Here is a 27,992-nt window from a genome sequence, read left to right on the forward strand (position 1 = left end):
GCGAGGCAGCCGGCGCGCCGGCGCGCAGAGGGGGCGGGGTGAAAGGTCACAGCGCGGCGGCGGGTCTGGCTGGCGGCTGCGGCGGGCGGGAGTGGATTGCCCGGTGTGCACGTGTGGAGAAGCGGCGGCACAGCGCGGCGGCGGGAGACACCCCTGCCCCCTTCGGAGACGCAGGGCTGCGCTTGACTCTCGCGGCCTCCGTCACCCGCTCAGCTCCCTGCCCTAGGCGGGGAGGCCGGCTTGTGGGGGTTGAGTGGCCCGAGCTGAGGGCGCGGAGAGCTCAGGGCGGCGACGACAACGGCGTTGATATCGGTGGTAACAACGGCCTCAGCAGGCGGGGAAGATGAAAGGGTGAGGAAGGGCAGCCGGGCAGGGCCGGGCCGGCAGGGAAGAGGGGCTGCGAAGACGGGGAGAGACTCCGGGCGAAGACCCGGCGGAGGGAGATTTCTGGGCTTCTCTCTGTTCAACGGAGGGGGCGGATGCTCGGCGCGGGGCTGTTGGCGGGCTGAAGGGCCAGCAGAGGCAGGACCCGGGGAAGCCAGGATTTCGGCCCCGGGGGCGAGTGTGGGTTGAACGGAGACTAGCAGCTGAGTGGGGCAACAGGGAAACGCTCTTGTGAGGCGCCTTGGGTCTCCTACCCGGGAGCGGACGGCTGAGCCACCCCCGGCCCACCACTCCAACTGGAGTGGACTGGTTGTCCTCTTCAGATCCATGCTCAAACCTAGGACCTGCGGTCTTTGACACCTTTCAGTCTTATTCACACTTGGGAGTTGTGCAGAACCTTCTGGAGCGAGAAAGAATTGGAATAAAGAGCATGGAGATGAGTATTAAGAGCTAGTGACTCAACTGGATTTGGGTTGGGTCAGAGCGAGTGGAGGAGGGGGAGAGAGCGTGAGCTCTGTAGTCTTGGGGTGCCAAAATGTTTAAGGAAGTATTGTTGATCAGTAGGTGGAGCTATTGCTCCAGTAGTTTGCTACTGCCCCTGTGCTGTGGGGGTGGGGGGTCCTTGATTACTACTGCGAAGCTTTTTTCAGGTGATTAGCAAAATTAATATTTTTTCAGTTTCCCTTTTGGATAAAATTAGGGATTATTTTGGTTCAACTACTTCCATTTGGCTATCACCATACTATTAAATTATATACTATTAAAATATTAATTACATAACACAGTGTTTTAAAATATTTCCTAATTTAGCCGTTTTGGAGCTCTCCTTTTATCAATGTTAAAAGCTTTCTGAGATGGCTGAATTTTTTTCTATTATAGCAAGTCAGTTAAAGAATTGTTACTATGTGTTGAGTTAGTGAAGGCTGTCAAAATGTTCAGCCTTTTGAGGATGAAATAAAAGTCAGTCTTCGAAATAATCTCATGCTGCCTAAAACAAGGCTCTCGGTGTGTATATGTGATTGGAGTCGAAGAGGTCCAAGAAGGGTTAATTGGCCTTAGGTCTGTACATGATTCCTTACTCTGATTTTGCTTTAAATATTGGAAATTCATTCTAATGCTGAATTGTGTGTTTTACATTAAATTCAGAAATCGTGAAATTTTCATAGTACCTGCACTATATTAAACATCAAGTTCTGAAGTTCTGATCAGGATACTAATTGAGGTATGAGAAGTATTTGTAGCACTTGAATCATGATCTAGGAAGTTTGGCTATTATATTTATGATCCAGTATAATTTAGTGAGATTTTTCTTTTCCCTTGAACATGGGTGCTTTCTCTTACTCCTTTATTCTTTTTTTTTTTTTTTTAAAGGTTTTATTTATTTGGTAGCAGGAGCAGGGGGGAGAGGGAGAAACAGACTCCCTGCTGAGCAGGGAGCCCTGGGGGGCTGGATCTCAGGACCCTGGGACCATGACCCCAGACAAAGGCAGACGCTTAATGGACTTAGGCACCCAGGTGCCCCTCGTTTTTTATTCTTATCGGCACACAATACTTCTCATCTTGTTCTGTTAGAGTACTAAAAATGAGGCTGAATAGTTCCCGAGTTGAGACTGCATGGATTTATAAAGGAGGACTTCCAAGAAATTATTCTGGGTGTATAGATCCAAAATCTTTGGTCTAGCTCAGTCTTGCTAGACCATGTAATGTTCTTTCTGATACCTAACTTGGCAATAGAAATGGGGTCAAACAGTGGTATTATTCACAATCTACCTTCAGTTAATACACTCATGAGGCATTATCTTTTTACTTAAAATGGTGATTTATGTGTAACAGTGGTGATTTATTATTCTGGGGATGGTGGCAAATCCCCAGAAATGAGTAACTGGCCAAATCTAGAGGAAATTTATAGTTACTGAATTTTACTGCAAGCCAGCAACTATCCCCGAAATGAAGAGTCTTTAAGTCTAGTTCCTATCACTTATGATGGGAAACTTAAAGTTGTGTTCCTTTTTTTTTTTTTTTTAAGATTTATTTATTTATTTATTTGACACAGAACGAGAGAGAGAGAGAGAAAGCACAAGCAGGGGGAGGGGCAGGCAGGCAGAGGGAGAAGCAGGCTCCCCGCTGAGCAAGGAGCCAGATGTGGGGCTCGATTCCAGGACTCTGGGATCATGACCTGAGCGGAAGGCAGCCGCTTAACCGATTGAGCCACCCAGGCACCCCTTAAGTTGTGTTCCTGATGGTAAACTTTTAAGATGGTTTCACAGGAATAGTCCCTTTAACATCCCGGATGAAGAACTACCAGGTAAGATGGGACTTCAAAACTTTTTCCATTTCTAAGTCTTATATTTAAGGCACAGAAAAAATGAAGGCAATAGACATTATTTAAAAAGATTCTAAGGTCCTATAGTTCAAAGATTTGTATCACCATGCACAATGTGGTTAGCATTATAGTCCTGACTCTTGATTTGTAAAGGCCTGTGAAAATGAAACCGTGGTCCTGATTATATATTTTTGTATGAAATTTTATTTGCTAAGTGTTTTACTGTATATTGAGCTAACTCTATAAGTTGAATAGAAATACCTAAAATTCGAAACATGAAGAACTTCTGACTCTAAATCAGTCTATTTAAATGTTTTATGTCATTGCCTGTATTGCCTATCATTTTCAAACTTTTAAAACTTTATCTGATTTTTCTTCATATTTATACTTTGTTTTTGTTGGTAATAGCAGTAGGACATTCCATTGTGTTGGCATGTATTTGCCTTTCCTCCATAGTAAGTAAATAACCAGTTTTTAATTACTGCATGTATTTATATGCATGGTCGAGAAACTTGAGGGTATATTACAAGATATTATTTCCTTTGTACTGAAGCTGCTTGTTTTTATGGACCAGGGATGTTGTAGGTTGAATTTGTGGATGGTAAGCTGATAATTTTTATCTATTATTCTCTAGGGAAGGTGATATTCAAGCAAGAAGTCACAGCCATGACTGAGATGGCAATATAACTAGTTAGTATAATAGAGAGTAAAACTGAATCCGTATAGCTTTGAATTGTAGCAAAGAGGTATAAATTAGTTCTAATAAAAGTGTCTTTAGCGGCGCCTGAGTGGCTCAGTCTGTTGAGCTTCTGGCTCTGGATCTCAGCTTGGGTTTTGATCTGGTTGGGAGTTCGGCACCATATTGGGATCTATGCTGGGTGAGGAGCTTACTTAAAAAAAAGAAAAAGTCCTTAACAAAATATGAATACATGTAAAGTAAAGATGGGGAAGTAGATAATAATATATACAATATATAGAATGGTGCAGTTCAAAATAGGAGATTCTGCAGTCAAAAGAATCTATGTTGAAGTATGGTTACCTCTGACAGCATATGGACTGGGAAGGAGCACAAGAGAGTTTTCTGAAGTGCTAGAAATATTCTCTAACTTTACTTTGGGTATCGATTGCATAGATGTATACATATGTAAAAAAGTCAATGAGCTGTGAACAAGATTTGTGCTCTTTACCATACATATTCTATACTTCGGTAAAACAGGTGGTTTTTTTGTTTTTTTTTTAAGGTTGTACTGCTGTTTTTGTAGAGGGGACAGGCAGAGAGGCTGAAGGAGAATTCACTAACTTTTGTAAACCTCGAATTCATACTCCTCCTATGAAGCCGGTCATTTGTGGGATGTGGATTGAGATACTGTATTTTAAAATACTTTGTAATATTCCCTTGCTTTGTTGAGACGAATTCACATAAAATATAACCTACCCGTGCCACAATTTTTTAGAAAGTCAGTATAATGGTGTAACCAACATAAGGGAGAAATAAAAGTAAACTATAATAAGATATTTATTTCAATATGTAAATGATCAGGTACAACTACACCATAAATCATAAAATCAGATGTTTGTATCTGTCTGTAAATAAAATCATTATATAATTTAGAAAGATCTGCTACCAATACACATGTGTGCATTGGTGACTAATGCTGTGTTGCCATCAGTGTTGTGATTTTTTTCCAAAAATTGTGTACAACTGTTGGTAAAGTTCTGAACAAAGAATAATCATGAATTTTGGGGTTGAAAAAGATTTTTAAAGGTTATCCATATAAAGCATTATCTTCCGGGGCGCCTGGGTGGCTCAGTCGTTAAGCGTCTGCCTTCGGCTCAGGTCATGATCCCAGGGTCCTGGGATTGAGTCCCACATCGGGCTCCCTGCTCCGCGGGAGGCCTGCTTCTCCCTCTCCCACTCCCCCTGCTTGTGTTCCCTCTCTCGCTGTGTCTCTCTCTGTCAAAATAAATAAATAAATAAAATCTTTAAAAAAAAAAAATTTCACTTTGCTTATGTTTTCCATTTTGGCCTGTGGAAATCCTTTTGACTTCTGATTTTCTCGTACACATATTAGCTATGGCTTCCAGCTTTGTGCCATATGAAAAGATACAACTTCTCAATTATTTAAATGGTTGTCCTTTTTTTTTTTTAAGGACAACCTACAGAAACCATTAAAATACCAGGTGTAACCAATAGAAACTTCCTTTTCATCACAGAAATGAAAATTGTATGTATTATAACTACAAAACTATGTAATTGTCCCATAGTGAACAGTACTTTCTCTTGATTTGATCTCTTCCATCAGTTCCTATATACATTCATTACCTAACTTATTGGAAAAATGTTAGTCCTGTCCTGTGCAATACAGTAATGACTAGCTACAGTAGGCTGTTGAGCAGTTGAAATGTGGCTTGTGTTACTGAGAAACTGAATTTTAATTAAAATTTTAATTTTAGAAACTACTCAAAGTCAGTTGTTGGACAATTTTCAAGTATGTTTAAAACAACCTGGATAGGTGAATCTATAAAGTTTGTGAAATGTGAATATAGATCAATATTTCCAAGGAAAATTAGCATCTGAATTGAGATTTGCGGTGTAATACACACTGGATTTTAAAAAGACTTGGTATGGGGGTGCCTGGCTGACTCAGAAGAGCACGTGACTCTTGATCTCAGGGTTGTGAGTTAAGCCCCATGTTGGATGTAGAGATTACCAAAAATAAGTAAATAAACTTCAAAAAGACTTAGTATGAAAAAAGGACTTTTTTGAAAAGTGAAATTAATTTTTACTTTGATTGCACGTTGAAATGATTTCATCTGTTTCTTCTTGCCTTGTTAATGTAGATACTAGAAATTTTAAAATTACTTATGTGACTCGAATTGTATTTTGGACAGTGCTGTGCTAGACCCTGAAAAAGAAAGTTTGTGTAAAACATTTCTTTCCTTAGGATCCAATTTTAGATGGTGTTTCTAAATAGTTGATGTGTAGTTTGTGGGCCAACAGATAGTGTGTGGCTGGTTGTATACCTCTGTGATGAAGGATTCTGAGGCCACTCTTGGTTTTAGATTAAAATATTGTAATCCAGTCACCTTGTCATGATGGAGAAGGGATAATTGGGAGTATCCATTTGCCTTTCCTGAGCAAGTGTGACCTGTATTCAGCCTCTATCATTGCTGAAGCTGTTAATGGAAAACCTTGTTTTCTAAGTCCAGAGGCTTTTCTCAGTCCTCGATAGTGCTGCAGTGAATGCTTGTTTATAAAACTACTTGACACACATCCTTATTTCTTTTGGATAATTCCCTAGAAGTGAATTTTTTGGATCAGAAGGTACTGGTATTTTTAAATCTCTGATATTTGTTGCCAGTTGACCTCTAGAAAGATAGTAGCAGTTCATACTGCCAACAGTGTATGAGAGTGCCCTTTTCTTCAAGGGCTGATGGGGAAGGGGAGGGACACTTGAAAAAACCTTAAGGAAGTGAAGGAAGACATTATAGCTGCCATTTCAGCCATTGGTGGTATAAATTACCTTCTTCTGGAATGAGTGGCATACATTGAGCATTTGTAAAATGGTAGAAATAACAGTTTCTTTACAAGTTGGGTTTGAGGACATATTCACATAATAGCCTAACTCTAGTTTTACTTTGCTGATTAGATGATGAATTGTATTTCTCCCCCCCACCTTTTTTTGTTACTGTTAATTTGATTACTTAGTGAAGTTGGACGTTTCCCACTTTTACTGGCCATTTGTATGTTTGTGACTTACCTGTTACTTGTGTAACTTACCACTTTTTAATTTGGATATTGAGTGTGTTTAAACTTCAAATTGCAAAACAACCAAAGTTAATGTTCTTTAGAAAATGGGGTTGAGACATTTGAATTAGCAAATATTGTCAGAGTGGTGCCAGTTTAGGACCCAGCTCATGAGAAAAAATTTTTTACAGATGGAACTTGTTATAAACTAGGTTAAGCAAGGAGAATTGTACTTAGGAGCATTTTAAAGATTTATTTCTCTTTCCAGAAAACTGAAGTATATTTAAAGATACACTTGGATTACCTCCCTGCCTGTCCATGTAGATTATTATTCATAGCATAATTTATCTTTTTTTTAAGATCTTATATATTTATTTGAGAGAGAGAGAACATGCACACAAGTTGGGGGAAGGACAGAGGGGGAGGGAGAGGGACAAGCAGAAGCAGGGCTCAAACTCAGCACCCTGATGAGATCTTGACCCCCAGCTGAAATCAAGAGTCGGACACTTAACAGACTGAGCCACCCAGACTCCCCAACATAATTTATCTTCCTAAAGGAGACTCACTTTAAAACAAAAAGCATTGAATTAAAAGCAGCCACATTTTGTAGTTCAATGTGCCACTAATAATGGTTAGCAGTAGGGTCACTAATAGTTTTTTTTTTACCTCTGGGCCTTGGTTTCTTTGTCTTTAGAAAGAACAGCTTAAACCTGAACAGGAACAGCCAAAAGTTGAAATTCATGTGCCTGTTTTAATCTGTTGATAGTATTTAATCAATCAGTATTTAATCTGCTGATAGCTTTGATGAGTTCTCAGATTGCCAAACAAAAAAAAAAAGAGTGATGTCATTGGTTATTAATATCTACCATGACTGCTGTGGCATGTGGGTCACATGTTTGCCATCCCTTGTCTCATAACTTTTTATGATACCAAGAAACAAAACTTTGGAATCATATTTGAACTGTTCTCTTTAATGCTGCTTTCTTCATTTTGCTTTTGTGTCTGCCTTTTGAGACCTGCTCTCCCATCCTTCCCGCCTCATGGCCCTTTTACTTTTTATAGCTACCTAGTACATCTCCTCCAGGCAATAAATTCTCATGTAATCCTTACTATAGCTCTAGGAAAGCAACCATAATCTACTAATGTATCTATAGGTTTAATATCTTTAGTCTACTAATGAAGTAACATTGTACAGAGGTGAACCAAGAAGGAAAGAAAGTTTGGTGGGTTCTGGAATTTTTGAAGTTTTATATGGCCAAAAAATAAGGTGGGAGAGAGAGAGAAGGCTAGACCAGTGGCCACAGCTAGGTGAAGAGGACTTTTTATGCAGTGCTATTCAGATTTCATTTGGTAGGTTATGTGCAGCTGTTGAAAGATCTTAAGCATTAGAAGTAAAGTGATCACATTTGTGTTTTCAAAAGATGATTCTGACTGCATTGTGATGGCTTTGTCTCCTTGACTCTAGTATTTTTCCCCTTCATTAGACTATTAGAATTTGTGTTGAAATGATGGTCTGAAGCATACTGCTTAGAGAAGGGGTATAGGAACAGGTTATGAAGATATTTGGGGAGCAGAATTAACAGGGATTAAAATGGGATGTAAGAATACATATAAAACTAGATTTTTATATGGGTGATGGGACTATTCATAAAGATAGAGGATAGAGGTAGCTGTTCTAACTTCCTGTGGAGGATGGTGAGTTCATTTTTCAATGTGTTGAATGTGAGATTCCTGTAGAGATAACTAGTAAGCAGTTGGAAGATACGTGCTTGGATTCAGAGACTTGGAAGTAAAAGCAACATTTAGGTGGTAGTAAGGGAAAAGCCGTAGCTGGGAAGGAGCTCTAATTGAACATATGGATGGCCGTGGAAAATTTTTTCAGAGAATTACTTGATTATTTTTAGGTTATAACCTTAAGTAGATTATATCTGGTGTGTGTTTAGCACTTCTTGTACCCAAGCAAGTAATTGCTGAAAGTTTTGGACACCTGATACTTGCACTCATACAGCTTGCAGAACTAATCCACCCACCATCACTTTTTTGATACCTGCTAAATCTCTAGAACAGTGATAGTCAACCAGGGTCACATTTCCCATCCCTGGTTAACTGATAATGTCTGGAGGCATTTTGGGTTGTCACAGTGGGGTGGGGCATTTAGTGGGTAGAGGCTAGAGATGATGCTAAATATCCTACAGTGCTCCAGAAAGCCCTTCACAAAGAATTATCCAGCCCAGAATATCAGTAGTACTAGGATTGAGAAACCCTAAAATCTAGATGAGATGAGAGAGAGCCCATCAGTTAAATTAAGGGCCTAGAGATTCTTGGACTTATTGGAAGTAATTCATCAGTTCCTTGAAATATTTGAGGTCCTGCCCTAAGTCTTGTAGTTCAGTAGAAGAGGTAAGATATAAAAATAAATGCTTACAGCAGCACAGAGGTGCTGTGCCTTGGAAGGGTACAAACAGTATAATATAGTTCAGATGAGGTGGAAATCTCAGCAGGATGACAGTTTAAGGCCTCATGAGCAATTAGTATTTAAGCTGTGCTTTGATAAATTCTCAGCGGACTTAACTTTTAAGTTGAAGGAATTTATACTTTAGAGGAATCACTCTTTCATGTAATTTACTTGAAGGCAAGAGTTTAGAACCAGATTACTGCTAGCTAAGAAAAAATTACCTGCCCTAAGCCCCTTGGAATTTTTTATCAAAGGACCATGGACATACTTAGATCCTTGCTAAAATACTTTTTTTTTTAAGTTTTATACAAATCCCCTTTATCATTAGTACATCTTATATAAATGTTCCCGGTTTGGTATTTCTCTCTCTTAATAACCTTGAGTAAAGATGACTCCTTTGAGGGGAGTCCTATGTATGGCTGATCTTGAACTGTAATGGAAATTTGTAGACATAGGCCTGGTTCTGGCTTTATTAATAAATGGCTGTATAACCATAGGTACATCTCTCTGGGTTTCAGCTCCATCATCTGAAAAGAAGAGGAATGGACCCAGTGGCTTCTAAGGTTCCTTCCAGATAAACAGTCTGCACAAGAAGTAACGAAGCAGTTAACATTTTGTGCAAAGGTGTACTTAATACTCACTTAAAATAAAAATGGTTAGACTTTAAACTTTATACAGTATTTCATTTTCTCTTTTTGCAGTGTAACTTCAGACTTTGTAGAGAAAGACATACTTTTGTGTAGTCATACCTCCATCTTGTGGCCCTTCAGAATATTGCCACTAAATTTTGTTTATAATTTTGGGCATAATTGACATTACCTTTAATAGCTAAAAACATTTGAGTGCTTATTATCTGATGTTGCTGTGTTAAATACTTAATATGTGTTATTGTATCACAGTGCTTGTTTTAAGCCACAGGTAAAGGTTTTCTACCATATTCTAAGCACGAAGATATGAGATTTGACTAATAGATTAATCTTGTGGTGCTGATATAAATAACTAATGGGCTCTATAAAGTAGGGGGCAAGTAGCCGTGTTCAGATCTAAAAACTTGGGTATACATGGGCACTTTTGTTATATCAGTTTTCCCATTTTAGATCCTTATTCTAAAATCTTTGGTATGAAGAAACATTGGGGTTTGTTATAGATTGGAAAAACAAGAAAAAAATGACGTCACATGAATTTACTTGAGCCAAGAGAATAATTTAGTTTCTTTAATTACTACTGTATTCAGTTTTTTATAGTTAGAGTTGTAAACTGGTGCCAAGATAAGTGAGTACAAAAAAGAGCAGAAATGTAGGCTTTATGTAAAAGCTTCTGATTTAAATATTAGCAACCAACTTAAAAACAAGAAACTGTTGCGTCTAATAGATGTAGCAGATTTGACTTTTAGTCCAGGAATTTGGGGCTTATCTACAGAGTAGAGGTCCTAAATTGATCAATTAAGATAGTTTATGTTGTTAAATTACACTGAAATGTGGGGCGCCCGCGAGGCTCAGTCATTTAAGCATCTGACTCTTGATTTTGGCTCAGGTCTTGACCTCAGGGTTGTGAGCTCAAGCCCCATGTAGGACTGTGCGCTCAGCGAGGAGTCTGCCTGGGATTCTCTCTCTCCCGCTGCTTGTGCGTGTTCTCTTTCTAAATAAATAAATAAATCTTTAAAAAAGAATAAATTACATTGAAATCTTATCTGAAGTAAGTAAACAGTGTAGTGATTAATAACCAGGTTTCAAGAGTCAGGCTGATTTGAAATTGAGACTAGCTCTCAATACTAGCTATGTCACAAACATTAAAGCTATAGCATATATACCGTGTCATTTACATAGGGAAAATGATTTAACATTTTATATGAAATCCACTTCTCTATGCCCATCTTTAGCCTCTCTTTCCCTTACCAGAATTCTTGGAAGTTTAATATAGGCAGTGGGAAGTTAATTAATTTAGGTGGATGCTAAACTTGTGTGGTTAACTTAAGAACCCTTAATTATTAAAGATTCCACAGTGGGATGTGGAAATCTGAGTTTTTAACTGGCAAAGTAATTCTGGTGTATAGGCAGGTTTGGAATCCATTCTTGGATTTTGTGACACTGCTTCTCTAGACTTTTTCCCTAGTCTCTTGAAAATTGTTTCTTGGACTTCTTTGTGGGCTCCCGTTTGTTTACCCCTAAAATTCAAGTGTTTGTTTTAGTAGCTGTGTTTTAGATGTTCTAATTCACTATGATTTTCTTGGTAATGTGATCTGTTCACATAGAGGATATATATTATGCAGTATTTGTATTTCAGGAAATAACTCTCAAAGTGATGGGTTACAAAAGGGAATTCTTACGAGTTAAATTAATGTAAAAACTCTAGATGCATTCCCCCTACTATCTAATTGTTTTTATCTATTTAACGCCAACATTGCTTCCAGTCACATTAGGTAGCATTTAAACTACATTATGTAAATAATTTTTTAAATGATCATTTTACCTAAAACGTGTTTGACAGTAGTTTTAATGGAAAAAAAGTGTCAGGACATGTGGCCATTTATACCAAAGGCAAAGACTATGTAACAGGCTATCCTAAGATTGACGAATTTAGAGGAGGAGGTCTGTACCAGAACGGAAGGCTCATTCTTATCCAGCTCTTATTCAGTTTCTTTTCTGCAAACTGAAGGCTTGGTACAGCTGGAAATTGAGGGGTTGTGGTTTGTTAAAGATTTGAAATTTTTGCCTTTTACTGTTTTTTCAAATGGTCGAGAGTAAGTCAGGCATCAAGTGCTTTCTGCCATGAGTTTTAGTATCAAAAATAGCATGCTTTGTTCTTTTATAGCCAAAGTTGCTGTAAAACTTAACATAAATACAAAGTGCTACAGCTTGTAGTTCCTTATGTAAATAAGTAATGTATGTTTATTTTTTGTTATGGAAATTTTCAAACACCTATAAAAGTAAATAGTGCATTGAGCCCTCAGTGCATTCAATTCCAATAGGTAGTATTAATTCTCATATTCTTTTGTCTTTGCCTGATCAGTACTTTCCCTTTTTCCTTTTTTGCTGGAGTACTTCAAAGGAAATTCTTGAAGTACTATCCCATTCTATCTGTAAATAATACAGTATGAGTCTTTATCATGGATGACTTTAAAAAAAAAAGTTACTGTAATACTGTTATACCTAATATCTTATGATCTGATACCCAGTCTATTTGCTTTTTCTTATTTGTCTTATGTCTTCTTCAAATTAAAATCCAAAAAGGTCTTCCACACATTTTAATTGGCTGAAATGTCTCATCACCTCTTAATCTGACAGTTTCTCCTTTTTTAAAAAACAAACTTACTTTATTTTTTTTAACATTTTATTATAGAGATAGCGAGGGGGGAGGGGCATAAATGGGGGAGGGGCAGAAGGAGAGGGATAAGCAGGCTCCCCATTGAGCAGGGAGCCTGAAGCAGGGCTCAATCCCAGGACCCCGGGATCATGACCTGAGGTGAAGGCAGACGCTTAACTGACTGAGCCACTCAGACACCCCAACAAACTTACTTTAGAATAGTTTTATAGTTTTTAGATTTAATTTGTGAAGATGGTACAGAGAATTCCAGTTTCTGCTATTAGTAACAGTTTACATTAGTATGGTACACTGTTAGAATGAAAAGGCAAGCCAAAAATTGGGTGAAAATAGTTGCAAATTATATATCTGATAAAGAATTTGTATCCAGAATATATAAAGAACTCCTTACGACTCAATAAAATAAGCAGTCCAATATAAAAATGGGAATTCTTATTAGTTACTGTAAAAATTTTCAGTTTATTCTCAGGCCTAGACCATGGGCAAAAAACTTAGGCATTTTATCAAAGATGGACAGTTGGCTAATAACCATCCAGAAGGATGCTCAGCATTATTAGTCATTAGAGAAATGCACATCCAATGAGATTATCACTTCATACCACTAAAATGGCATAAATAGACAATAAAAAGTGTTGGTGAGGGGTGCCTGGTGCCTCAGTCTGGTTAAGCATCCAACTCTTGGTTGTGGCTCAGGTCATGATCTCAGGGTCTTGGGATCGAGCCCCACATTGGTCTCCTCACTCAGCGGGGAGTCTGCTTGAGAGTCTCTCTCCCTCTGACCCTCCCCCTGCTCTCTCACGCACACACTTTCTCAAATAAATAAATAAATCTTTTTTTTTTTTAAGATTTTATTTATTTATTTATTTGACAGAGAGCGAGAGCAGGAACACAAGCAGGGGGAGTGGGAGAAGGAGAAGCAGGCTTCCCGTGGAGCAGGGAGCCCGATGCGGGGCTCAATCCCAGGGCCCTGGGATCATGACCTGAGCCGAAGGCAGACGCCTAAAGACTGAGCCACCCAGACGCCCCTAAATAAATAAATCTTTTTTAAAGTGTTGGTGAAGATGTAGAAAAACTTAATGCATTGTTGGTAGGAATGCAAATGGTTCAGCCACTTTGGAAAACAGTTTAGCAATGTACCAGTTTTCCATTACTGCTATAACAAAATAATACAAACTTAATTGCTTAAAAACAAATTATTACCTTAGTTCTTATGATCAAAAATCTGAAATGGGTTTTACTGAGTTAAAATCAAGGTGTTGGTAGGTATAGTGATTTTAAGTAGTACCCCACCCCCCCGAAGAAAAATTCATGTCTACTTGGAACTTCAGCACATGACCTTATTTAGAAATAGGGTCTTTTCAGGGCACCTGGGTGGCTCAGTCAGTTAAGTGGCTCAGGTCATGATCCGAGGGTCCTGGGATCGAGCCATGCATTGGGCTTCCTGCTCGGTGGGGAGCCTCCTTTTCCCTCTCCTCCTGCCCCTCCCCTCTCTTCTGTTCATGCTCTCTCAAATAAATAAATAAAATCTTGAAAGAAAGAAATAGGGTCTTTGCGATGTAATTAAGATGGTCATGCTAGGGGCGCCTGGGTGGCTCAGTCGTTGGGCGTCTGCCTTCGGCTCAGGTTGTGATCCCAGGGTCCTGGAATCGAGGTCCGCATCAGGCTCCCTGCTCCGTGGGAAGCCTGCTTCTCCCTCTCCCACTGCCCCTGCTTGTGTTCCCTCTCTCGCTGTATGTCTCTCTCTGTCAAATAAATAAATAAAATCTTTAAAAAAAAAAAAAGATGGTCATGCTCGATTAGAGAGGGCTTTAAATACAATAACTAGTGTCCTTACAGGAAGAGGAAAGGGGGTACACAATCAGAACACTAAGTGAAAATGGAGGCAAGAATTAGACTTGTTATTGCCTCAAGCCAAGAAATATCTGAGGCCACCAGGAGCTGGCAGAGGCAAGGAAGGATTCTACTCCAGATTCAGAGAGCATGGCCCTGCTGACCTGATTTTGAACTCCCAGCCTCCAGAGAATAAATTGCTGTTTTAAGCCACTCAGTGGTAATTCCTTAAAGCAGCACTAGGAAACTAATACAACAAGATTATGTTTCTTCTAGAGGTTCTAGATGAGAATCCGTTTCCTTGCCTTTTCAGCTTCTATAAGGCCACGTGTATTCCTTGTTTCGTAGTCCTTAATCTTCAAAGCTTGCAGTGTAGCATCTTAAATCTCTTGTTTCTGCTTCTTTTGTCCTATTCTCTTCTCTGACCGTTAAGGACCTCTTTGATTACATTGGGCCCACCCAGATAGTCCTGGTTAATCTTCCCATCTCAAGGTCTTAATCATATCTTGCAAAGTGCATTTTCCATGTAAAATAATGTATTAAAGATTCTTGGGATTGGAACATGGACATCCTTTGGGGCCATTATTCTACCTACAAAAGGTGGTTTCTTTAAAAAGCATATTTACCATACAGCCCAGCAATCCCACTTCTAGGTATCTACCAGAGAAAAACTAAAGCTTATGTCCACACACAGACTTACATGCAATATTCATAACAGCATTATTTATAATGGCCATGAATATAGTACTGTTAAAATGCCCATCAGATGGTGAATGGATAAACAAAATGTGGTATATCCTTACAGTGGAATATTGTTCAACTGCTGACACATTACATCATGGATGAACCTCAGAAACATTATGCTGCATGAAAGAAGTGTAGTAGTGTAAAAGATCACATTTTTTCTATGTATATGAAATGTCCAGAAAAAGCAAATATGTAGAAAGTAGATTTAGTGGCTGACTTTGGGTAGGAAAAGGGATTTACTTTAGATTTGCACAAGGGATTTTGGGGGTATGATGTGAATGTTCTAAGGCTGAATTGAGGTGATGGTTGTACAACTCTGTAAATAGTCTAAAAGTCATTGAATTATACATTTAAATGAATTTTATGGTGCATAATTATACCATAAGGCTATTTAAGAGAAAAATAAATGGAATGTAAAAAGTGGGAAGGGGCCTCAGATTATTTGCAGTATACTAGCTTACAAAGGACATGTATCCATAATACACTTACAACCCAGTTAGAGAACCCAGTTTGTTTTAAATGGGCAAAATATTTGAATAGCTCCTTTACCAAAGAAGTTATATGAAGGCAGAGAAATAAAGGAAAGCATGCTCAACATCATTTGGTATTTAGGGACATGCAAATTAAAACCATTCACTACACACCTGTTAGAATGGCATAAATTTTTAAGGGTTGACAGTGCCAAATGCTGAATGCAGAACAACTGGAACTCTCATATATTTACGCCCAGCATTACCTCTCTTAAGAGAAATTTTAAAAACTTATGTTCACACAAGAACCTGTAGAGAAATGTGTATGTAGACCCAAATGCCTTTCAACAAAAGGGTAAACTGGTATATCCATACTATGGAATACTACTCAGCAATAACAAGGAAAGAACTGTTGATACAACAGTGTGGTAAATCTCAAAGGCATTATGTTGAATGAAGGAAGCCAAGCAAATGGCTATGTATTATGTGATTCCATTTATGTGACATTCTTGAAAAGCAAAGATATGGGGAACAGAAAACAGATTAATGGTTGCCTGGGAGTGGTGTTAGAGTTGAAACTCTACGGAGGGTCATGAGGGAGATTTTTGGGGTGATGGAACCATTCTGTATCTTGATCTAAATCTTGATAGTTATTGTTACATATGTTTGTCAAAACTCAGAACTATACACTAAGAAAAGTGAATTTAATTTTATGTAAACTTTAAAATACTTTTTTAAAAGCTAAGAGTGAAAATTGATCCCCCAGAAAAGGCTTGGAAAATAAAGGAACAACTAAGAGTACATATAGAAAATTTGCAAGCTGGTGGACTTGAATAGACTATATCAATAATTATATTAAGTCTGGACAGACCAAATGCTCCAATTGTCAGTGCTTGCTTTGGCAGCATATATACTAAAATTGGAATGACACAGAGAAGATTAGCATGACTCAATGTGATGACATTTTCCCCCTTTTTCTATAATGCTATTTTATTTTTTTTATTTTTATTTTGAAGATTTCATTCATCCAATCATTCATTTAAAAGAGAGCCCGTGTGCCTTTGGAGGGTCAGAGGGGATGGGGGGATAGGGCTAAGGAGACTGCACTGAGCGCGAGTCCAAAAGCAGGACTCATCCCACAACTCTGAGATCCTGACCTGAGCCAAAACCAAATCAAGAGTCATTCACTCAACCGACTGAGCCACCCAGGCGCCCCTCGTGGTATTTTAATAAATAAAAGTAATACTTGAACATTGCATAATATTTAAAATAAAGAATTGTGTAATTTAAAAAATACTCCCGTTGTCAGATTAGAGGAACAAGACTTAAGTATATGCTGTTTACAAAAGACACTTTAAATTACAAGGACATAGAAGAGTTGAAAGTAATTGATGGTAAAAGATACATGTTGAGTAGAAGAAAACAGTATGTATTGAACAAAGTAGATTTTAAGACGGAATATTATGGCAAAAAGAAGGACATTTCAAAAGGATAAAAGGGGGCGCCTGGGTGGCTCGGTTGAGCGACTGCCTTCGGCTCAGGTCATGATCCTGGAGTCCCGGGATCGAGTCCCGCATCGGGCTCCCTGCTCAGCAGGGAGTCTGCTTCTCCCTCTGACCCTCCTCCCTCTCCTGCTCTCTGTATCTCATTCTCTCTGTCTCAAATAAATAAATAAAATCTTTAATAAAAAAAAAAATAAAAGGACCAATTTATCAACTTATAACAGTCCCAAATAGTTATGCGCTTAATATAACTTGGAAATACATGAAGCAAACATTGACAAAACTGAGGAGTAAGAAGGAACACTTCCAAACTTTGTTCAAGGCCAAACATAATCCTGATTGATAAGAAAGCCTGTCAGGAATATTACAAAGAAAGAAAAACTGATTTCTCAAAATAATCTTTCTTGAGGTATCATTTAAATAAAGGAGGTAGGTCGGGGCGCCTGGGTGGCTCAGATGGTTAAGCGTCTGCCTTCGGCTCGGGTCATGATCCCAGCATCCTGCTCAGCGGGGAGCCTGCTTCTCCCTCTCCCTCTGCCTCTCTCCCTGCTCATGCTCTCTCTCTCTGTCTCTGTGTCTCAAATGAATAAATAAAAAAATCTTAAATAAATAAGGTAAGAGAGTAACCTGCAGTCAAGGATGGAGAGGCTATCAACAGAGAAAGTTGCAGGTGAAGCAGATTTTGGGGGAGGGGGATCAGAGATCTAGTTTTGGGTATGTTTAATTTGAATTGTCTACTACAGATCCTCTGGAGTTTAAGAGTGATTTCTAAGCTAGAGACAGAGTTCGAAGATGGCAACATTAAAGCGGTAAGATTATGAGATTGAGGTCAACCAAGAGAATAAGTGTAGCTAGAGAAGACAGCCAAGTACCATCTTGATGTGCAAGCCCCTCATAAAATTGGTGTTCTTCCTCTCCAGTCTCAGCTTCCATATTTACACAAAGTACACCTTTTTTTGTAGTTTTATGGTTTTATTAACACAAATGCAATGTGCGTATAAACTGTCTACATTCATTTTCTTCACTGTGCAGCCTGGCATTGGGATTGGTAGCTCTGATGGCCAGCTGACTGCTCTTTCCACAGTGGGTTTGTGGTTTTTGGAGGAGACGTTGTGAACAGTCTCTGCACAGCAGAGAGCCTGCTTCTCCCTCTCCCTCTGCTGCTCCCCCTGCTTGTGCTCTCTCTCTCTGTCAAATAAATAAAATCTTTAAAAAAAATTTTCATTTCTTGCCTTCCCACAAAACAAACTCTTAGTCACCCTTCACATCTGTTCCCAGGATCACTTTCATTCTAGTACTGTTTTTCTACTTTGTGTGCATGTGCTATTACTAAGACGTATTTTATATATATTATGTATAATATACGTATTATATGTATATATATTCACATATATGTGTAATAAATATACACACTGAGACACTGTATTTCCTAGTAGGTATAAACTCCTTTGCATTCCAGGTGTTAGCAAATAGGTGTTCAAATATTTATTGAAATACCTGATTTATGCTTTTGAATAGGCAACTATTATGTTCATAAGAACTTTAGAAAATTATAGATTCACAGATAGAACTCTTGGACACTCTATTTAATTTTCTAATGGAGATTTTGGAATTCCTAGGGGTTTTTTGGAATTCCTTTTGACTTACTTTAAAAGTTCTTTTAACTTCTAAAAGCTTGTTGGTTGTTTACAATCATGTTCTCATTTTCTTGACATTTCTATATAGCACTCTATACCTTTGATACTACACGTTCTTTGCTAAATTATATTTATAAGTTGCTATTACTCTGATATATTTTGAATATCCACATTTTAAAATAAGAGCTAAGTGATCAAGACCACAGAAGTATTCATTTCAATCAGACATATCATGTTCGTGAAAGTTAAACTGTATTTAAGGTGAATTTTGCTGACAAAGTTATGTTTAATAGAGATTTCTTAAACAGCTACCAAATAATACTCATAGTATCCCAATTCTGTTTTGAAATATGTATGTATATATATGCGTAGAAAAATATAGGAAGACTGTATACATCAAACATTTCTGGTAATGGTCTTACAGAATATTTTCACTTCCTAAGTCATTTCTATGGTGATGGGCTTTTTTTTTTTAATCAAGACATGTATTTTTTTTAATTGAGCAGGGAAAGATTAAGCTGCCTATTCCCTAATGATTTAATGCAGTGTTCTGTATTTAGGCTTGATCTACCTACTCTAATGGAAACTTTTTTAGTAGTTAATTTTTATTAGATTTAATCTAGCACATTGAGCCATAACCACCTTTTCCTTTTGTATGAAGTTAAGAAATACCTGGTTATTATCCTTTTAAAAGTTATAAAGATACTTGAAGCCTGGCAATTACCTAGAAATCTTTTTTTTTTTAGTTTTTATTTATTTATTTTTAAGATTTTTATTTATTTATTTGAGAGAGAGAATGAGACAGAGAGCACGAGAGAGGGGAGGGTCAGAGGGAGAAGCAGACTCCCCGCTGAGCAGGGAGCCCGATGCGGGACTTGATCCCGGGACTCCAGGATCACGACCCGAGCTGAAGGCAGCTGCTTAACCGACTGAGCCACCCAGGCGCCCCAGTTTTTATTTATTTTTAAGTAATCTCTGCACCCAGTGTGGGGCTCAAACTCAAGATAAAGAGTTGCATGCTCTTCCAACTGAGCCAGTCAAGTGCCACACCTGGAAATCATTCTTAAACTTTTTAAAAACTCATGTTCTTTCACTTATAATTTAGAAGCTTGACTTCCTAGGTTAAGTTTTTCTTTATTGTTGTTTACGATTAGACTTCATAATTTAGTTTTTCAGTGACTTTTAAAATACAGCGTCTGACTCTTTTTTAATTGCAATGGATAATTTTTAAATACTGTGCTCTAAATATAATCAATAAATGCCATATATTTAAAATATGTTACTGTACCAAATTTGGAGTGCTGTACTCAGTTAAAGAGTAGCATTATGCTAAATGAAATAAGCCAGACAAAGACAAACACTGCATGGTATCACTTATATGTGAAATCTAAAAATAAAAAAGTCAAACTCATAGAAACGGAGTAGATAAGTGGTTGCCAGGGTGCGGGGAATAGGGAGAAGTTGGTAAAAAGGTACAAATTTTCACCTGTAAAATGAATAAGGTCTGAGGATCTAATGCATATAATTGAAAATTGCTGAGAGAGTAGAACATAAGTGTTCTTAAAAAAAAAATGTGAGGTGATATATTAATTAAATGGTAGGAATCCTTTTTCTAAAGAAAAGAACACAGTGTAGGTGAGATGTGATCCCTGTACTTTTTTTTTGTTTTCAAGATTTATTTATTTCAGAGGGGTGGAGGGGCCAAAGGAAAGGGAGAGACTCTTAGGTGGACTCTGCACTGAGCAGAGAGCCTGACGCAGGGCTTGATCTCATGACCCTGAAATACCGACCTGAGCAGAAACCAAGAGTCAGACGCTTAACCGACTCTGCCACCCAGGCACCCCACGTTCCCTGTATTTTACAGTATAACTGTATCTGCTAATAAAAGGTCTGTGAGTGGTAGATGGTGGGTAAATGAGCCTAAGTAAGTTTTAATCAGAAAAAAGTTTTGGGTAAAATGTTATTTACTTCAGCCTTAAAGAAGAGAAAGCCAGGGTCTGCTTTAATGAATAGAGGAGTTGTTCTATGAGTGAGATAAAACCTAGTTAAAGAGGACCTGAATCTCACAAAAAGAATTCATTTTAGTTGTGAAATATTTAGGAGAGGCTGTATTTACCCATATTTACTTAATGTGTCTGGAAATTGGAAGAAAATATAACAAATCTCTATATTTTTTATGATGATGTTTGCATCTTAAGGATTTGTGTGGCTACTAAGAAACTGTGCTCAGATTTTAAGAAAATATGCAAGATATGCAAGGGTGGTTGGTTACAGTAAGTAATAAAAAACAGCATAAAAATGAAATAATTGAAGGAGGTAGGCTAAAGTTCCAAATGAGCATTATGGTCTATATTCTGTTTTCTAATAATCTAAATTATAACATTTCAGAGAATACTGTTTTTAAAATTACCCACCATTCTTTTATTACTATTATTTTAAAGATTGTATATTTAAGTAATCTCTTCACCCAACGTGGGGCTCAAACTTAAAACCCTGAGATCAAGAATCTCATGTTCTACTGAACTGAGCCAGCCAGGCGCTAACCAGTTCTGATCACACATTTTTTATATATGGTTTACAGCATTTTTTCTGTATATTAAGAAAAGCTATTTTATATATTTATGTATTACATATGTATATTTAGAATGTGTTTCCCCCACACACACACATAAAACAATATATCAGTGTTTCTGTGCTAATAATATAAATGTGTCATGCATGCTTTATTTAACCAGTTCCTATTGCGGACACTTAGGTTTTTCTTTTTTACCATTATAAAAGTGATGATTAACATTCTCATTTAGTCATTTCTCCAACAGGGTTTTTTTTTTTTTTTTTTTTTTTAAGATCTTATTTATTTGGGGCTCCTGGGTGGCTCAGTCAGTCGTTAAATGTCTGCCTTCGGCTCAGGTCATGATCCCAGGGTCCTGGGATCGAGCCCCACATCGGGCTCTCTGCTCAACAGGAAGCCAGCTTCTCCCTCTCCCACTCCCCCTGCTTGTGTTCCCTCTCGCTGTGTTTCTGTCAAATAAATAAAATCTCAAAAAAGGAAAAAGATTTATTTGTCAGAGAGCACAAGCAGGGGGAGTGGCAGGCAGAGCAGGCAGAGGGAGAAGCAGACTCCCTGCTGAGCAAGGAGCCCGGTGTGGGACTCGATCCCAGGAGGCTGGGATCAGGATCTGAGCTGAAGGCAGATGCTTAACCAGCTGAGCCACGCAGGTGTCCCTCCAACAGAGTTTTCAAAACCTATATGCATATGAGGTAAATGATTAATTAGGGTGTGGTGTTTGCATTTCCCTGCTATTGACTAATGCCATTGTTATCTGGAACTAGCACCTAGCACCCAGTGAGTAGGACCCACATTTTCTAGGTACTTGGATGGCATCAGGTTATTTTTTCAACTCATTTTTATTTTGATTTGATCTTTAAAGGATTTTATCATCTACTGTTGTGATTTTTAAGAAGGCCAATAATGTATGTAAGCAACTCTACTAATGATAGTGCTAGTGGTATTCAGATTTGTCCTTCAGTTTATGGTAGTGATATTGACTTGAGCTATTAAAAAAATCCTTTTGTTGATGGCCTAGAGGCAACACAGCTTTGTTACTGTGAGTCTGAATCTTTTTAGCCTTAATTCCTTTTCCCATGGAACCAATTGTTTTGATTACATGTTATTTTAGAAATACTACTGTTGCATTCTTGATAAGTAGTTTTCAAACACCCTCCCCATGTGGATTCCTTTGTTTTCATTGCCAGAGATTCTGCCTCTGAAAGTAGGGTGAGGTCCAGGAATCTGGATTTCGAATACCACCCCATATGACTGTTGCAGGTTGTTCCTAGCTCAGTTAATAGAATATACATAACTTTTGCCTGTTTGGATTATTTTTTCAGAATAAATTTCTAGAGTAGGATTACTTCCATAAAGGAGATGGACCTTTCAGGCTTTTTGATATGTAGTACTATATTGTCTTCCAGAGATACTGCCTGTTTACATTTTCACCATTCCCATTTGCCACCCCCTTGCCAACATTTGGTATCATCAGTCCTTTTGATCAGTAATAGATGTCTAAATTTTTCTGAACTGTAAATTACAAGGAAATTTTTGGCATTTATATAGAATATTAGTCTGGCCTTCTTAGTAATTGTCTTTTACTGTATTTATCTGTAAATGTATATAGTTGTATGAAAGCTACAGATTGAATCTGGATGGAATGGCTGGCAGAATCTTATAAATGGTAGTCTTTCTAGGAGTATAAAGTCACTATGAAAGGTTAGATTTATCAGTCATGTAAAAAAGACTTGGTACTCTTCTAAATACGCTCATCTTAACAAATGAAGCTGATTATATTTTATTGAGTACATTTTGGTTTGTTCCAGTAGCCGGATCGAGCTGGGAGATGTGACACCACACAATATTAAACAGTTGAAGAGATTAAACCAGGTCATCTTTCCAGTCAGCTACAATGACAAGTTCTACAAGGATGTGCTGGAGGTTGGCGAGCTAGCAAAACTTGGTATAATATGGTTTTTTCCCTCCCCCTTCATTTGTTTGTTTGTGTTCTTGACCCTAGTTTTTGATATTAGAGCAGAGTTAACTAATTAAATCTCCTTGTTTTACAACGTAGGAAATGGGGGTGATTCAGATTCTGAGAAAAATCTCAGAGAAACCAAGACAATATTTGAATTTTAAAAGGAAATGCTAAATATCTTCTCTAATTCAGTGTGTGCCTTTGTTTTCACATATTTGTGTTTACTCTAGAAGGGATTTAAATCCCTAAAAAGAAGTAGGAAATTTTTGAAGCTATTGATATTCATAGTAGCTGATAAAATGTATTGCCAATAGCAATAATTTAGTTCTTACAGAGGGGGAGGAAGATTGAATAAAATGTGTTATTCTGTCTTTGAGCTTTATATTTTTATATTTTCCATGGCAGCCTATTTCAATGATATTGCAGTAGGTGCAGTATGCTGTAGGGTGGATCATTCACAGAATCAGAAGAGACTTTACATCATGACACTAGGATGTCTGGCACCATACCGAAGGCTAGGAATAGGTAAAATTATTTGTGTTTTTTTATTTGTTTAAAGAAGCATAAATACATTGTTACTGTTTCTGACCTAGTGAGTCAAACCATTTCTTTTGGGAATATTGGGAAAGAGTTACTGAATTATATAAGGTGGAAAATAACTTTATTAACATATTTCAACTGGAAACCCTGTGTAGATTTGTTATCAGTGTCCCTTTTGCTTTTTCTGTTCCGTTTACATGGAAGGGCTTGTATATAAAGGTTGCTTTTCTGCTACGAGTTTTAAACATATGTAGATAATATAGGGAAAGAACAAAATTTTCAAAAATCAGGTTGTCTTGTGTTTACCTCAAATTCTAGTAGGACGCAATAAGTGTTAAGATGGCAATTAGATGTGTAACGTAAAGATTGATTTTTATGAAATTACTTATTTGTTCTTTGTCTTGTTAATAGGAACTAAAATGTTAAATCATGTCTTAAACATCTGTGAAAAAGATGGCACTTTTGACAACATCTATCTGTAAGTGAAATGATATTTAATGTACTTATCTAAAGAATTTAATAAATTGGCAATAGAAATCTTTACTAGGAACTTTAAAATCTGGTTACTTACTTCATTGTTTTTTGGAAAAACCATGGAAGTAGTGGTTATGAAGTTTTGTTTTGTTTCAATAATAGATAAGGAATCTGAGATAAAACATTCTCATTCTGCTTTATCATGTTGGGGTGGGAGCTCCAAAGTCACAGAGATTAAACCAAGATTAAAACTGAAGTCTTCAGAATTGAAGAATTCGTAACATTAATAATACTTTTCTCATGCTGTTCTCTGGGTTTTGTTTAAGGTTCTCAGTGATATGTTCATTAGTAAATAGAGTTTAATAATCAAAATCAGAGAGTACCTAGCTGATATTATATTAATATAGTATTAATATTATAGAACTCAGATTAAGAGCCAAGGTTAGATTGCAACTATGGATTTTTTATAATATGGGAGATTATTCTCATTTTAACGTTGGCAGTGGGAGAGATTAAATTATATAATGCTATTTTGAAGAGTAATTGAGAAAGCTCAAATTATTTATTTCAAAATATAGCATGTTTTTTATAAATCAGAGAGGATATATTCAGGCATTTAGACCCCAGTTATGTTATTTTTCTGTCATCTTTTTTTCTGCATGTGTTAATATGGTCTTTGATCATCCCTGTGGTTATTTACCCATTTTTAATTACTTGAATCTTTTCTCCCCTTGCAGTGAAAAATGTTATGCTTGCGAGGGTACTTTGCCCTTGTTGATTTTAAGAGTAAACACTATTTCTGAGCCTCCTAACCTCAGCCAGCTGTCTTGCAAATGTAATAGGTTTTTCTGAGATGAATACCTAATCTTTGTTGATTGTTAGTAATTATGAGGAGAATCTAACAATTGTGTGCGGTATTCCAGCTCTGACCACTTTGAAACTATTTGTGGAGAATACACAAAACCTGATGAAATCTTTTTTTTCTTTTTTCTGATACTCTCCTATGTCTCAGGCATGTCCAGATCAGCAATGAGTCGGCAATTGACTTCTACAGGAAGTTTGGCTTTGAGATTATTGAGACAAAGAAGAACTACTATAAGAGGATAGAGCCAGCAGATGCTCATGTGTTGCAGAAAAACCTCAAAGTCCCTTCTGGCCAGAATGCAGATGTGCAAAAGACAGACAACTGAACAAATTAGAAATGAACTTTCTTGCACTTGCTTGTCGCCAAATAAAAGAGAGGCCCATTGATTTTTCCCCCCCCTCTTTCTTTTCCCCCTCCCATCTTGTTCTTGTTTGTCCTCCTTTCTTTCTTTTTCTTTCCTCTAAAAAAGGTTTAATACTTCCAAGGACTTTAAAATTAATCATGTTTGGATTGTTTTAGTTTTCTTATTTTTGTGAGGTGGTTTGATTGTAGGAAGGAGGAGGTATAGATCTGTTTGGTTTCACAGTTAAGATATATATGGTCCCAAAAATTTGGGTGTCAGTGTCAATTTTTTTTTTTTTTTTTTAACGTCCTGCTTTCACATTGAAGGGCAGAGCCTACAAAATGTTGTATATACCAGAAGACAGAAAGAAACAGCAGCAATATCTTGTTCTCTAATTCAAAGACAAGTGTAGTGTGTTTGTGGTACTTTGGGTTTTTCAAGACTGTGGGATACTAATCCCTAGACATTGCCTTCACTCCACCTTTTGTCCTTCTGAGTGTTGTCTCAGGAGTTGGACCATTGTTATCCTTGTAAGAAGTACTAAGCTTATTTTGTTTTTTTAAGCAGTTATTTCTTTCTTCCTCGCTGAGGGTGGGTGGGACAGTTTGGGTAGGTAGTGTTTTACTTTGGTCTCAGTATTTGAGTTAAACTGCTTTTTGCTAATGAGTGGACTGGTTGTTAGCAGGTTTATTTTTCCTGCTGTTGATTGTTATTAGTGGCATTAACTTTTAGAGTGTGGCTGGTGAGATTAATTTTTTTTAATATCCCAGCTAGAGATATGGCCTTTAACTGACCTAAAGAGGTTTGTTGTGATTTACTTTTTTTCCTGTCCTTTTTCTTCAGTAAACCCACAATAGTTAGTCTAACCTTAAAAATGGGAGTTGATGTCCTTATAGGTCAATACCCCTAAAGATAAACCTGAAGCAGGTATTATCTCTTGGACATATTAAAAAAAACCTAAAAGGAAGCTTAGATGGACTCGTGGCACAATAAGTGCATTTAATGTTAGCTAATGTAGACTGTTAAAAGCATGGCCACGGAGCATTTGATTATATAAGAAAGAATATCTAGACAGTATTTTTGAGAATAACATAGCTGTGCTACTGCTTATCTGTTGGAGAACATCCCAGATTTGCTTATTTTCTGTGCCTGTGATAATGAGTTTAAGGATTTGGGGGAGGGGGAACTGTTAAACATATTGCTTCCGTTCTTGGAAAAGTAGAAGTTCAGAAGTGTTAATAACGTAAATGTCACTGTGACCTCCTCTACTGATGGGACTGGTTTATGCCAGATCATTTTCTGGCACATAGGGAGTGGTTTGGACAGGTTGATAACTTTCTGTAAGATAGGAGACATCTGAAATTTTCATGTTTTCCTCCATAGCCCCTTATCCAATATTTAAAATTTTCTAGATTGCCAATACTGGTGGCCCATGAAATGTTCTCATTAGACTTTAAAACAATGCACGGGGCTTGAATTTTCTTGTCATTTGACTTTAAAAGGAAGTTTGACTCATAATATTTATCCTTATGTAAATTCTGGCAATAGAAATCTCATCTCTCCAAATATGTTAAATGACAAAATTATTTTACACAATGTTTATGCACATTTTATAATCTTTTTTGAGAATGTGAAAGTACAAAGTACAATAGACTTCAGCAGTCTTAATTGAGTGCCAAGAGTAATACAGGAAAAGGAAGATAGTTGAATGAGTTTATAGGATTTGAATCTTAAGATAGTAAAAATGTAGAAAGACCATGCTGGTTTCTTGGGCATCAGTTTCTTCAGCAGTCCAAATACAAGCTTAGAAAAAAAGTTAGCATTAAGCACCTTTACCTTCATGGATAAGCTTCAGCTTGCTCTTGCCAAGAGAAGAGTGCTTGAGTTACAGAAGGCATACTTAGTTTGAAGAATTCAGCCTTTTTGTAAACTTCCAGATATCAGAATAGATTTTGATATATAAGTGAGTTTTCTGAGATGACACTGCCTCTATTTCTATAACCATTTCACCAGGACTATCTAATCAGTCCTATGAATGTATCCGTAAGTGTGGTTATTGAAAACTGAATAGCTGCCTCATGACAATTAAGTACATGTTATTTAAGGAGGGGAAAAAAATTAAATTTTGAATTGAGTATGTAGGCTCCCTATCATTATAGTTTCTTTTTCCACGGTAGACAATGACTTTACCTAAATTGTATGTTTGAAAAGGTTTGTCATACATCAGACTTGTTTGGAAAGGGTTAATTGTCCTACATCAAACTTGTATTAAGTAATTCCATCCATTTAAGGAAGAGGAGGATGTAGAAGCTGGGCACTAGTTCACATGCCTGTGAGTCAGTAAAGACTCAAGTAATGTCCCATGTTGAGTTGGTTATTTTGGAACATAAAAATTGTTGAGGTAAAACAATTAACTGGAAGATCAGAGGATATATCCATCGTATTTTTTAGGACAGATAGTTTTTACTATAGGGCAAATAAGTAAAAATTATCCTTATGGTAATTGCATTTAGGTTCTAAAGAAAAGAATCTCCAGAGAAATCTATGCAATATATAATTTGTCCAGACTAGTTTTCATTTGGGGAAAGAAGTTCTAAAATATCCCCAAAGCAGTTTACTCATCAATTGAAAGTCCTCCAAAAATAGAACTATTGGGAAACCATGGTTTGTGGGGTGGAAAAGAAAAGCTCCCTCAGTTTTTTGGAGGGAATAACTTAAAAATACTTAAATGGCTAAGTTTACTTGGTGCAGTTAAAAATTAAACTTGTTGATTTTAACATTGCTGTTACATCTGAAATAAACTTATGTGATGTTCTGGTAGTAA

The 27,992-nt window shown here is 37.3% G+C and overlaps 1 protein-coding gene and 1 non-coding gene across 3 annotated transcripts; both read left to right on the forward strand.

Moving 5' to 3' along the window:
* Positions 1-39: 39 nt before the first annotated feature.
* NAA50 (N-alpha-acetyltransferase 50, NatE catalytic subunit) lies at positions 40-27,992 on the forward strand. Of its 2 annotated transcripts, none has more exons than XM_031034439.2 (5): positions 40-351; positions 22,798-22,931; positions 23,352-23,471; positions 23,898-23,964; positions 24,973-27,992. In XM_031034439.2, the coding sequence occupies exons 1-5, from the start codon at positions 344-346 to the stop codon at positions 25,148-25,150; spliced, it is 507 nt and encodes a 168-aa protein (XP_030890299.1). In that variant the 5' UTR covers positions 40-343; the 3' UTR covers positions 25,151-27,992. The 2 variants fall into 2 exon arrangements, with proteins under 2 accessions (XP_030890299.1, XP_006739301.1); XM_006739238.3 differs by having other exon boundaries at positions 41-351; positions 22,795-22,931.
* LOC115942935 (U6 spliceosomal RNA) lies at positions 16,168-16,270 on the forward strand. The gene has a single exon (XR_004077508.1). It is a non-coding gene; the product is annotated as a U6 spliceosomal RNA (small nuclear RNA).

This window comes from Leptonychotes weddellii, chromosome 1, assembly GCF_054177405.1.
Source record: "Leptonychotes weddellii isolate Sample4059 chromosome 1, ASM5417740v2, whole genome shotgun sequence".
NCBI lineage: Eukaryota > Metazoa > Chordata > Mammalia > Carnivora > Phocidae > Leptonychotes > Leptonychotes weddellii.